This window comes from Sceloporus undulatus, chromosome 9, assembly GCF_019175285.1.
Source record: "Sceloporus undulatus isolate JIND9_A2432 ecotype Alabama chromosome 9, SceUnd_v1.1, whole genome shotgun sequence".
Taxonomy (NCBI): domain Eukaryota; kingdom Metazoa; phylum Chordata; class Lepidosauria; order Squamata; family Phrynosomatidae; genus Sceloporus; species Sceloporus undulatus.
The window spans coordinates 20,705,630-20,718,336 of record NC_056530.1 but is presented as its reverse complement, the minus strand read 5'-3'; the positions used below and the strand labels follow the sequence as shown (position 1 = coordinate 20,718,336).

General features: G+C 45.0%; 1 protein-coding gene across 2 annotated transcripts; it reads right to left on the bottom strand.

Moving 5' to 3' along the window:
* Positions 1–2,244: 2,244 nt before the first annotated feature.
* C9H19orf47 (chromosome 9 C19orf47 homolog) lies at positions 2,245–12,417 on the bottom strand. Of its 2 annotated transcripts, XM_042439751.1 has the most exons (10): positions 12,295–12,417; positions 10,584–10,667; positions 9,547–9,634; positions 8,908–9,022; positions 8,587–8,668; positions 7,863–7,997; positions 6,339–6,491; positions 5,496–5,566; positions 4,527–4,967; positions 2,245–4,051 (listed from the first exon to the last, which is right to left on the bottom strand). In XM_042439751.1, exons 2-10 carry the CDS (start codon positions 10,600–10,602, stop codon positions 4,034–4,036), a joined length of 1,122 nt encoding a protein of 373 aa, XP_042295685.1. In that variant the 5' UTR covers positions 10,603–10,667; positions 12,295–12,417; the 3' UTR covers positions 2,245–4,033. The 2 variants fall into 2 exon arrangements, with proteins under 2 accessions (XP_042295685.1, XP_042295684.1); XM_042439750.1 differs by having other exon boundaries at positions 2,245–4,967.
* Positions 12,418–12,707: the final 290 nt, after the last annotated feature.

The window sequence follows — 12,707 nt, the reverse complement described above, 5'->3', positions numbered from 1 at the left end:
GGAGCCCTGTCAGCCTCAGAGCCGTGTTTGTTTCTTAGCTGAAAGGCAGTGGTCCTCCAAACTGTGCTCTATGATTTTGGACTTCAGCTCCCAGAATCCCACTCTATTCGCCAACATGGCAGAGGCTTCTGGGAGTTGAAGTCCAAAAGCTCTTAAAGGGCACAGCTTGGGGACCACTACTGAAGGGGGAAAGGGAGGCCTCAGACTTTGGTCCTTCAGTATGTTTAGACATCTTGCACCACCTTTGAGACTGACTGAAGGAAAGAAGTTGGCATGAGCTTTCCTAGACTTCCGTCTACCTCCCCAGATGCATTTTGGAACAGCAGAAAACAAGCTTACTCCTTCTTCTACAGAACATCACTTCAAATATTGAAAGATTTGGGTTTTTTTGTTTGTTTTTTAAATTATATACCGCTATTCCAAAGATCATAGCGGTGAACAGCAAGTAAGCTAATGAGCAAGTAAGCTAATTTGCCCCCAACAGTCTGGGTACTCATTTTAGCTCCCTCCTCGGAAGGATGCAAGCCTGAGTCGAGCTTGGGCCCTTTTGCTGGTCTTGAACTCGCAACCTTGTGGTTTTGAGTGAATGGCTGCAGTACAGGCATTGAACCACTGCGCCACCAGGGTTATAGCCATCATGTCACCAGTCAAAGTTGTTCCTCATGAGGCTTCGTTTCCAGACTGGCCACCTTCCTCTGGACATATTCCGGCTTGTCAATATTGCCCTTGGACTATGGGGCCCAGATCCTAAGTTGTGCCCTTGACTTATCCACAAGTCATATCAAAAGCCTTAATTTTGGCCCCAAAGTCTGCCCTCGACTTTTACATGAAGTCGACGTATAGTGGTGCATATAGAGCATTTCCCTCAGGGCCTAAAGGCACGAGATCCCTATCTGATCTTGGAAGCTAAAAGGGGTCAGGCCTGATTAGTACTTGGATGGGAGACTACCAACCAATACCATAGTGCTGTAGAATATATTTCAGAGGAAGGAACTGGCAAAAGGAGTATCCCTTGGCCAAGAAAACCCTATGGAGTTCATAAGCTGCATTTTGAAAAAGCACTGACCTGTAACTCAGGAACCAAAATGGGAATTGTAAGAAAAGTGCAGTCTAAGGAAAGTAAAACCTATCTCTGGACATGTAATGGAAGAAATCAAGTCATCTTTAGAAGGCTGAATGTGTTTTTGCGTACTGGTTGTTGTTCCATTTCACACATGTATGTTCCAAGTTCTGAATAAAACGTATGCCAAAACTGGTTCTTTTTTTCTGGTGCAAAAAAGCCTGTCCCTAACCATTCTCTCTCAGGTACCAAATTTTTTGTTGGAGAAGCAATGCCCAGGATCACATCTATTTCATTAACTGAAGTATATTTGTAATAGGCTTGCATCTAACCTTTTCTGACATAGAGCACTGCTTTGCCTCTGCCCAAATATGCCATGGGATTGGGCCTCTTCTCCCCATCTATCTTCCTAGATGAGTTCAATGGGTAATTGTAGATTAAAGAAGTCAGTATTGGCTCCCCATAACGGAAATGATGCTGCTGTCCTTGACTGAATCAAGCCATCTTTCTGTTCTCTGGGGATGTCTTTCTCAACCCTGTTTCACATTTTTAAGAGGAAATGCCAGACATGGAACCTTTTATTACTACAGTCCTGCTGAGTTTACAAATACCTCTGTGATAAACAATACAATTTATATGGCATAAAAATACATAAAATGTCTTACTGTGTTTCTACTCAAAGGAGCTCAAGGCAACAAACAAAAGGGGATCCTTCCATCCCACCCCATATTTCTAATCTAATTAGCAAAAGTTGCTTTGTGAGATCCTCAGACTTAAAAGTGTGTGTTTGTTACACATTATAGGTGCTTTGTAACTATTTGAGGCCCAACAATGAGAAGTCTTGCAGGGATCTGAGACTGACAATGAAGGAGGATGTGTTCAAAAGCATCTGTCTTGTCAATACTTTTATCTTTGCTTGTCTAACCAAAGTTAATTTCATTGTGTCAAAACAGTGAACATGTTTTAAAGTGGCTCCCCTCTACCCATGAATACTACCTGACTGACCCTCCTGTAATAATCAGATTCAGTTTAAATGCACATTTTGTATATGTATAGGTCTGTTCTAGAGTGGCAGAGGAAATTTCTGCAGCAATTCCAATTGTAAGCCTCTTGAGCCCTGAAATAGGCATTAAGGACCCCATGGTCCCCTTTATAGGAATCCCAAAAGAGATGTCTGAGCTATGGAAGAGGAGACACACTTTTATTGCAAGAGAATACTCACGTTTTCCCAAATGCAGGAGAGGCCCATGACAGATTCAGTCAACAGGAGTGAAGAGCCGTCCCCCGTCTCAGATACAAACGACTACAAAAAAGTGCAAGGCTACAGCCAAATTTCTTTGATTTAAAAAACAAACAGAACCCAAACCATTACTATTGTGTAACTCTTCCAGCTCCACTAAATTTACTCAATAAAAGTTTAAAAATACCAGCAGTCCAACAGGGCCACTGCTTTACTTCTAAGGAATAAAAAAGAAACACGTTCTCCAACAGTTCATGGCAGAATTTAGGGAAGTAACTGTTTAGCTTGAAATAAGGTCAAAGATGCTGCAGGGCATTGAAAGTCAGTGGCCTCCATCTTAGGACCAATCAGAAGCCAATTCAAGGGATGCTGCCCTGGCAATGGATTGTAGGATACAGGATGGAGAGAAAGGCCAAGAGGGAAAGACTAGCCACGCAGTGAGATTAAGGCCCAGATACCTGCCCCAATACCCTGCTGCCTTACAGTGGGGCTTGCTGGGTGATGAGAGAGACAAAAAGAGGGAGGGAGGGAGGGAGGGAGGGAGAAAGAAAGAAAGAAAGAAAGAAAGAAAGAAAGGGTTTACACAGTCTGCTTGCCATCAGAACAATAGTCAACCTTCTCCTCCCTAGACTTACATGTCAACAGGTAGATGGTTGCATCACTCACACAAACCACCATCAGGCACTACTGAACTGTGTTGTGACAGAATGGCAACCTGCAAAGCAGAGCCCCTACACAGCTGCATTGTGAAGCACCATGCATATAAAATTAAGAAACAAGTATGGCTCCTTCTACAAGGACCACCCATGTGTCTCCAAAGCCTCTCTGGGGATTAAAGAATTACATAACAAACCACCACCAATTTCAGATCAAGGTTAGAGGAACTGATAACCTAAATCCGGCAATGTATTCCTCCCCTTTTCACCTACATATGATTGCTAAATATTAACAGAAGGCAAGCTGGGGAGGGGGAACACTAGAAGCTATCCAGGGGAGTCCAACATGTGTTCTCTGCCCACCTCTACTGCCACTGGCCTCTCCCAACTCACCAAATACTGACAGCCAGATATCTATGCAATAATGCATGTATATATAAAGTCAGACTGCTGTGGGATTTGGAATGGGGGCATCCCCCAAAAATAATGGTCAAGATTTCCAATCTGACAGTGCCTCTGGTTTCCTCAGGAAGTGATTGAAAGGACTCTGAAAGGGAAGAGAAGGGAAGGGGGGAAGTTTACACTTCCACTCACTCCAAGCCTTGCAACCAGAGTAGGGAACTTCAGGAAACTGAGCAAGATAAATGGAGGCAACCCAGAAAGGAATTCTAACAAGTGAAGCTGTGATGATCCCCACTGAACTGTATCCCATATATAACAGGCAACACCCAAAGCTAAAGAAAATCTCTCCTCTTGGGCAGTACAAGAAAATGGCAACCTAAAGAGAAGCAACCAGAATTCTCTTATTTCCAACACATGATAAGATTTGTTATGGGGGCAGCATTTGCCAGGTGCACAGGTCCAGTGTCCATTAAAAGGAATTAACCAGTAACTATTTAATTGCCATTCCTGGAATATAGATGTACCAGGACCCAGCAGATGAGAAAACTCAGGGATGGAAGGACGAAAAGATGGGAGAAAGAACATAGAAAAAGGCCTCTCCTGCATCTCACAAGCCCGGGGCCTCTGCCTGTTTGTCTGCCTCTCTTACGGAGTCCCTCAAGGAGACACTACTTCCTAGGAAGGTGTAAAGACCTGCAGAGAAAAAAAACAACAACAGAAAGGGGTGTTCAGGGTCCTCTCATTCTTACCCAAGGGTACCTTGCTTCCTTTCTAAGGTTCTATCTACTCTTATCCCCTGATTCTAGTACTGATCATATATCGATCCCACTCCCCTGATCCCTGCTCACACAGGAAGGGGCTGAGGTCATTCTAACAGACCTGCAGAACCAACCAGTAACTTCACAGAACAAATCCTTACCAAGACTGATGAGCCCAGAAGCAGCACAGTGGCTCATTTGTGGTGGAAACAGACACGAAGGGTGAGCGGGCCATAAGTGAAAATGAAAGAAACCACACATATTGATTTCAAATTGTCTGGATTCCACAACATGCTTGTGACAGATGGGCAAGGCTGGGCTCATACAGTCTTTCTGCCCAGCCTTTTAAAGACACTGACTGTCCCTGTGTTGTCCATCTGGGCGCTGGGGGCCTCCGTGGTGCTGCTTACCTTTGTGCTCCCCAAAGTCCTCTTTATAGTGACACGGAATCCAGAGTCAGGCTTGCTCTTAGAGCTGGTGACACTGCTGTCCTGGGCTTCAGTGGGCAAAGAACGCTTGCCCAATCTTTTGGCAACATGGCTAGGCGGGGGCAACTCTGGCTTCTTTTCCTTGACAGGAGCCACAGGGCTGGCTGGACCTTTGCTTCCAAGCCGCTGGATGGCAGGAGAGGGAGAAGCAGAAACTGCTACCTTGGGCTCAGAGCTGGTGGCTTTTGCTTTGACCGTCACCCCTGCTTTGGAGTTCCCTTTGGGCTTGGGCGGCTTGAAGAATTTTTTCAGCACTCCAGCATACGGCAGGACGGAGCTGTCATCATCATCATCATCACTCTCAGCCGCTTTGTCCTCCTCTGTCTCCTGCATGTCCCCCAACCGGCTGAATACTCCTGTGGGCTGCCAAGACACCAGACAGGGTCAGAAGTGGAACATCAGGCTTCAGGGGAATACCCTGGGGTCCCGCTTTCCCCCTTTATGCCTGGAGGATAAGATCCGAAGCAGAGCCTTCTAAAGCTGTACAAGAGGAGTACAACAATAAATGAACTGGATTTTGTGCGCAAGCATGATTTTATGTGTTTCTTGTTAAAAATATGGCATGGAGGGGAGGCAACAATAACAGTAAAAGCTTCCTTGTGACTGCGGCCAGTCCCTGCAGCATCTAAGCTATTGTAGTTTCTGGCCAAAGGGCCCTGGCCATATTCCCTCCTCTCTCTGGCTGAAAGCTGTCGAGCAAGGGGTGTGTGGGTACAGCTACATTCTTGAGTTGCAATGCAACATCCCCTCAGTGTAGCACAAACATCTACAGGTCAAAAAGCCAACCACACCTTTCCCTTTTTAATCTGTCTCCCCCTTTGGAGGGATCCTGGAACCAACTCAAAAGAAGAACCCCCAAAGATAAAAGAGGCACCACTGTCCCACTCTTACTTTGTTTCCTGTAGTTGTGTCTGCACTGGTCTCTGCGCCAAGTCGGTCAAACACTGAGGTTCTCTGTAGACCTATTATCGATCAGGGAAGAAGATGAAAAAAGCCAAAAAGACACAACACCCAGATAAGACAAACAAAGTGAAAACGAGGAAAAGCATTTTTCAAACAAAAATTAGAGCCAGATATGGATATATATGCATTTATACTTTTTATATTTCTTTCCTAGTACATACATATCTAATCTGCATTGTATGTAACTATATCTTTTACCAAGAAGCCTCTAAAGCACAATGACAAATTTTGAAGTAAAAATGAAAACAGTAAAAGTTACATGAACCACAGAAAATCCTATTTCACTAATCAAAGTAGATGGGTTATTAAATATCTGTATCTCAAAGCATTTATTGAGCAGCACTTTGAGCTAAACCCAGAAAAAGGCTACCATGCCATGCATGGTAAACTATGATTTAGGTTAGCCATGGTTTGTTCCTTTAGCCACAAATGATTGTACAAAAGTCCAAACCAACTATTGCTTTCCCTACTTCTGGATTCCACATTCTTTCCACTTTCTTTCCTATCTGAAAATGGCAGCCACAGATGTTGGTGAACATCAGGAATAAACTCTTCTAAAACGCGGCCAAATAGCCCGAAAAACCCGTAAAAAACTATAAATCTGCTTTATTTCCCATTTTTGCTCTATCTATGTTATCATTGTTTTATCTTGGTCTGTAATCATAAAACATTGACCCCGCTATAAGCCAGCCACATACTCTTCTCCTTCTATTTCTTAATTTTAAAAGAGACACCCGCCCTGTCATCCCCACAGGGATGTGATCAAAGTACCTTTTGCTGCCTGCTGCTCCAGGATCTTCTTGGTCCTGGGTGTTGTTCCTTTTGGCATGTGGACAATGTACTTCCCTTCCATCTCTGCAGTGACACGGCGCCGTTTCACTGGGACTGTGGAGTTCTCAGTTCCAGGACTACAGAGAGCTGCAGCTGCAAGGGGACAGAAGCAAAGAGGGTGAGCTTGCCACAAAGTCCTGCTCCAGGTGAGCATTGCTCATGAACATGTCCATGAAGACAAAAGACCAAGGATCTCAAACTGCTAGGATGCCCTCATGGGCAGAATAATAGATAAGGCTTTCCAGCTCAAGTGCCTGAATCCCTGCTAGCACAGAGGCTGCAGTGCCTTCTTCTGTTCTTTCTTCGGCTCTCAGTAGATTAAGGAGTACCCAGGTAAACAGTAGCAGCCGCATTCTCACAACACAACACAACACAACAACCTCTCCAACTGAACAACTCAATTTAGCCACTAGAGGGGAGCAGAGGGATATGCAATGACAAACTCAAAATACAGCTGTACATTCTGACACTGCCCTTCCCTCAAAGCAAGACTGTGATATTTCTTGCTTTACTGAAACTGACATTTCCCCAAAGGCTTTGATTTTCCAGATCATAAACATTTTGACACACATTCTTTCCGCCTCTTCCCATCCCTCAGCAAGAAGCCAAAATAAATTTAAGCAGATCTAAGTAATTCTCAGGAGAATGGCAGATAACAACATTATTGTTACAGTACCCGCCCCCAGCCCAGTTCCAAAGCACCAGGTTCCTATATAGCTGAATAATTCAGATAATATTTTCTGGCAGAGTGATCCTTATGCAACAGGCAACCACAGTCAGCCCTTCTTTGTTGCTTTTGTGTGAGTCCTATGGAGAGGTATAACAACACTATTTTCTTTGCTCAGCCTGCAGTTTTGAGAGTGAGGCTGGGAAACAGAACATAGAACCATAGAGTTAGAAGGGGCTCCACAAGTTCCACCCCATTCAATGCATGAATGCCAGCTAAACTATCTCCAGCAGAGCTGCCCAGCCTCTTTCTGAAGACATCCAGAGAGAGAGACCCAGCCACCTCTCTAGGCAATTGGTCCCACTACCCACTCTTATTGTAAAGAAGTTCCTTCTAATGTTCTAGCAAAATCTACCGTCCTGTAACTTAAAATTACTAGACCTGGACCTAGAGCAGCAGTGAACAAATAGACACCCTCCTCACAGCCCAAGAACCTTGTCAAATCCCAGCTGGCAGTCAAAGAGAGAGAGACAGAGCCTATTCGACAGCAGAACAAACTCCCCCGGAGTGTAGTGGAGTCTCCTTCCTTAGAGGTCTTTAAACAGAGGCTAGATGGCCATCTGTTGGGGATGCTTTGATTTAGATTTCCTGCATGGCAGGGGTTTGGACTGGATGGCCCTTGTGGTCTCTTCCAGCTCTACGATTCTATGATTCTATAAGTTGTCCCATGACAGCAAACACACAAAAAACTGCCCGACGACCACCACTCTTTCTTATCCCAGCTCCCTCTCACTCACCTGCTTTGGCATTCTTTGCTGCCATTTTGTTGGACACAGTGACAGAAATTTTGGAGGCATTGCTGTCAGGTCTCCGAACAGGAGTAGAAGGTGGAGAGTCTCGGCTTAAGCTGTTTGCAATCATCCGGGTGGCCGCTGCAGGAATAGTAAGGACAAAGTGGCGAAGCAGAAGCACAGAGGATTGTGAGAATTGGGAGTGGGATTATTATCTATTCACAATTTTCCCCCTACTTTCAATACAATATACTCAAGGCATTTAGCTCATGTATGTCCATACACCAGTGAAAATTACATTTAAACAATAAGCTACCTTAGATTTTATAGTTAAAAAATGGGAAAAGTTGGATGGCGCTTTGACAGTAACTTTTAGGAGCCCACATCCAAATAAGCTCCTCATACATTGACCTGAATGCGCCATTATTAGAAGTAATAGTAGTGCATTCATATACTACCTTTGCCCCAAAACTAGTTTTAAATTTTTTATAACAAATACAGATAAAAGCACACACAAAGACACAAATAAATCCATATAAATAAATTGTTAAAATGCAGTTAAACTATCCATAGCATTAAAAATATTGTTTTGGAAAAATGAATAGATGAATGCATATACCATTGAACTTATCAGCATCACAGCCTCACTGAAGTAACAAAGCAATTCAAGTAAACAGCAGTAGTCTTGGGGAAATCTGTGCTGTCAACCACTTGTACTTCCCCTACTCACCACTGTTGGCATTTCTACGGAGTTCAGACTGCAAGTTGGTTTGATTAGAGGCCACCGACTCTGTTGCGGCTTTGCACATTTCCTACAGGCAGAAAATGCCACAATACAGCGGTAAGAAGCTGAACCTTTGCTTATCCTCCCACAAATATACCATAATCTCTCAAACAAGTATAGCAGGAACCAAGAAGGAACTAGAGAAAGTTCTGGCTCAGGTTACTGGAGCAAAATTCTGGGTACTGGATCAGGACGCTAGAGTCTTCCAGCCCTGGAAAATGCAGTTCCTCATTCACAGATGTGGCTGAAGCTCCAAGAGGAACCTACCTGCCTATACACCACTTTGGCGTGCTTGAGGATCGCAATGATGTCCCCAACTATGGTGATGCCCAATTCATTCATGATCTCCTTGTTCAGGTCCATCAGCATATTCTTCTGGATCCTAGAGGAAACACTTGGGCTGTGATGGTGGAGAATCTTACAATAAAGTATCTCTCTCTCTCTCTCTCTCTCTCTCTCTCTTTCCACCCCCCAGCTCTCCATCATGGTTTGCCAACACTCTGAACAGGATAGGCTGCCATAAGCAAGACTGTTTCAGACACCCTTAGGGAGGATTTAAGGGGAGAAGGAAGTTGGTCCTGAACACAAGAGCAGAAAAACATCTCACAGCAAAGGCAACCAGGCAATGGATTGCCTGTCTTGACAAGTTCTAAGAACCAAAAAGTACCAGTAGCATTAACACATACATATTACTACTACTACTACTACTACTACTATTACTACATGCTCTCATATGGAATGCAAGGCTGCTAGATCTTCCCTGCCATGGGATCCATGATGGCTTTTAGGGGTCACAGATTTCATTGCCAGGGAGCTCCAGAAATCCCACCTCTCAGGTTGCAGTAGAAGCACAGAAAGCATAACAGAAAATTGTTTCAGTGTAGTTGTACTTCTCAACAGCCTCACCTGTTATCCACAAACATGACAGCATAGTTGACAGCAGGTCCTGGGGGAATCCCAGCTTCTTTGAAGAACTGAATCCATTCTGATGTAGCTTAAAAAAAGACAAAAACGAAACCACTCTTTAGGCAAAATAATATCCTCCTTGCTGTTGGACATCACATAAAAGGTAGGCAAAGGGGACAGACAGCCAAAATTGTACAAGTAAGGGACATCTCTGAGTCAGGGAGGTAAAATTGGAGTCCTTCACTATCAGCATTTTCAGGACAGCAGAGCTTTTGAATTACTAGATCTCAAAAGGAACTGATAATTGGGCATTCCTATCACATACAGCAATGAACGGCTTCAAGACTATAGTCCTTCCAACATAGACCTGATCCTGAACCTTTACTTCTACAAATCTGAAACAAATGCTCAGTGCCACTAATTTAACTAGCATTCTCAAGTCAAATTTCAGATTAACCAAAAAAGGTTTGAGGAGCAAAATTTTGTGCGGGTATGATCTGATACAGATTCCCACAAGGCTGACTTCAAGCTCATTTTTGTGTTCTCATCTGTTTCTTGTCATTTTGTTAAAAAGGTCACACAATCTAGGTATCATCCCCTTAAAGTTATAAGCAATATTAACAATGAAGTTACTGAGACTCAGTTGATCCAAACATTACTTTCCAAGTAGCTATCTGTTTTATTTGTGCTTGTACTACAGCTTCCGGACTCTTAGGACGCATGCATCATTTAAAGAGCATACCTCCAAAGTGACCCAAAGCAGCTTTATTTTGGCCTGTCTGTATGGGGCCTTTGTTAAGCAGTCCTCAGTGAGCTTCCTGATTCAAATGTTTCAAATACGCAGCTGCTGCTGTTACTTGTCTAAAGCTCAGCTCAGCAGCCAGCCAACCCACGAACAAAGGAAAGAGGTCCTACACTTTGAAGCACTAACACTGGCCGGTTCTGTCCCACACTTGGGGTCCTCTGTTACATTTTCATTTGCCTGGCTTCCCTTTCAAATACACACAGAGAAAGAGAAAGAGAGAAACCAGCCTTACCCATTGTGACGGACACCATTGTGGCAAACTCAGGAAGACACAGGCAAGGGACAGCGAGGTTGTTTCTGTCGGCCGCCGGAACGCCTGCGGTGAGGTAATAATACCCAAATGAAACAGCTGCGCTGCTACGGTCGGACTGGCATGCCAGCCATAGGACTCATGCAGCCAGAATAGCCAGCCACTCACCCAGAAGCAGAAAGGAGGAGCCATGTCAATGCCTTAGAACAAGGCTGGGAATCCTCTGCTATTGAAATAACTAACAAATCCCAGATATCCCAGCCAGCAAAATCAGGAATAACGGGACTCAAAGTCCATCACCATCTAAAGCAGGAGTCGGTGCGGCTCTCCAAATGGCATTGGACTGCAACTCCCAGCGTCCTTCACCACCGAATGTAATGGCAAAGGCTGCCAGGAGCTGGAGTCCCACAACATCTTGAGTATCACATATATGCCTTAAGATGCCATATACACCTGGCCTTTCATTTTTGGAAAGAGGGATCCGTTCCAGACCTTTCAGCCAAAACAGAGACTTGCAGATATGCAAGCCCCATAGGCTTGAATGGGGTGCATTTCCGTGAGCGCATGTGGGGCATGCATCTCGAGGGTATGCTCCTTTAATAATAATGGAGGTAGCCCCTCTGTGAATATAATAATAATAATAATAATAATAGGTTTTTGGTGGGGGTTTTTGGATATGTATCCATGTTCTATAGGAGTTTATTCCTGACGTTTCGCCAGCATCTATGGCTGGCATCTTCAGTCCACTAAAATGCATACATCAATAACTAAAATACATATAAAAACACATAAGTAAAATTAATACCAATTAATCTTTTAAAAAATAAAGATAACAGTCAAGAGTGTGGATCTCAAGTCGGCAAGAAAGAAGGGGCGGCTGGACACTCAACTATTAAGATGCCCTCATGTATAAGTCAAGGGCAGGTGTCCAAAGCTATATATGACCCATGTATCCCAACTCCTAGCAGCCTTTGGTGGCAGAGAGGAATGCTGGGAGTTGCAGTCCAATGCCATCTGGAGAGGGAACATTTAGGGTCATGTAGCGAAGGTTTACAGGCTCCTGGGATCTGAAGTCTGGTGAGGCATTCAGAAATATTATTATTATTATCATAAGTTGGAAGAGACCCCAAAAAGGGCCCTGATCCAGTCCAACCCCCTTCTTCTGCCATGCAGGAACTCTCCATCGAAGCATCCCCATTGACAGATGGCCATCCAGCCTCTGCTTAAAGGCCTCCAAGGAAGGAGACTCCATCGCACTCCAAGGGAAGACTGTGTTCCACTAACAGCCCTTACTCTCAAGAAGTTCCTCCTAATGTTGAGCTGGAATCTCTTTTCCTGGAGCTTGCATCCATTGTTCAGGTTCCTGTTCTCTGGAGCAGCAGAAAACAAGCTTGCTCCCTCCTTAACACGATCCTCATCCTACAGACTCCTGGGATTTGAGGTTTGCAGCCTGTTCCGCGAGAGCTCTGCTGCCTCGCCAAGCCCCAAACCCCCCGGTTCTGTAACAAGAGCCATGACAGCCAAAGCGGTGTCAAAGCGCTTTAACTCCGCAGTGTGGACACACCCCGAGAGACTAAGGAGGAGGGCCCAAGTGAACCCTGCTTCCTCCTCTCCCATAGAGACTCAAGATCCCGGAAGAGGCACCTTCTCCCCCGGGAGAGAAGCTGCAGTCGCGAAGCCCCTCTCCTCTTACCCAGCCGCCTTCTTCTCAACCGCCGCCGCCCCCTCAACCGCTTCGGGGCTCCAACAGGCCGCACCGGAAGTTCTAGGTCAGGAACGGCTCTGCACCGCCTACTTCCGGTCACGCTAAGTCCGCTCTAGGAACTCCTGCCAACGAGAGAGGTCTCTAGACAGCGACCCCTGGCGGCCGGTGGTGGGAATTGCGCCCCTTTGCAGAGAGCAATCCTAGAGGCCACTTGAGTGCTTTTCCCAAAAGGCATCCATTTAAGGATGTTGGCTGCATCCACATTGGGGAAATAACCCAGTTTGGCCCCGTTTCAACTCTTTCCTGGCTCAAGGCTGTGGAGTTCTGGGAGTTGGAGTTTGTTGTGGGGCCCAGAGCTGAGCAGGATGGAAGTCAAATGAACAACAAATTAATCACAAGGC

Bases quoted from the DNA above. Each gene is read 5' to 3' on its own strand.
- C9H19orf47 (XM_042439750.1), bottom strand. The intron at 9,023-9,546 runs GTGAGGCTGTTG...TGTTTCCTCTAG, and splicing joins GTCATGTTTGTGGATAACAG to GATCCAGAAGAATATGCTGA. The intron at 8,669-8,907 runs GTAGGTTCCTCT...TTCTGCCTGTAG, and splicing joins CCAAAGTGGTGTATAGGCAG to GAAATGTGCAAAGCCGCAAC.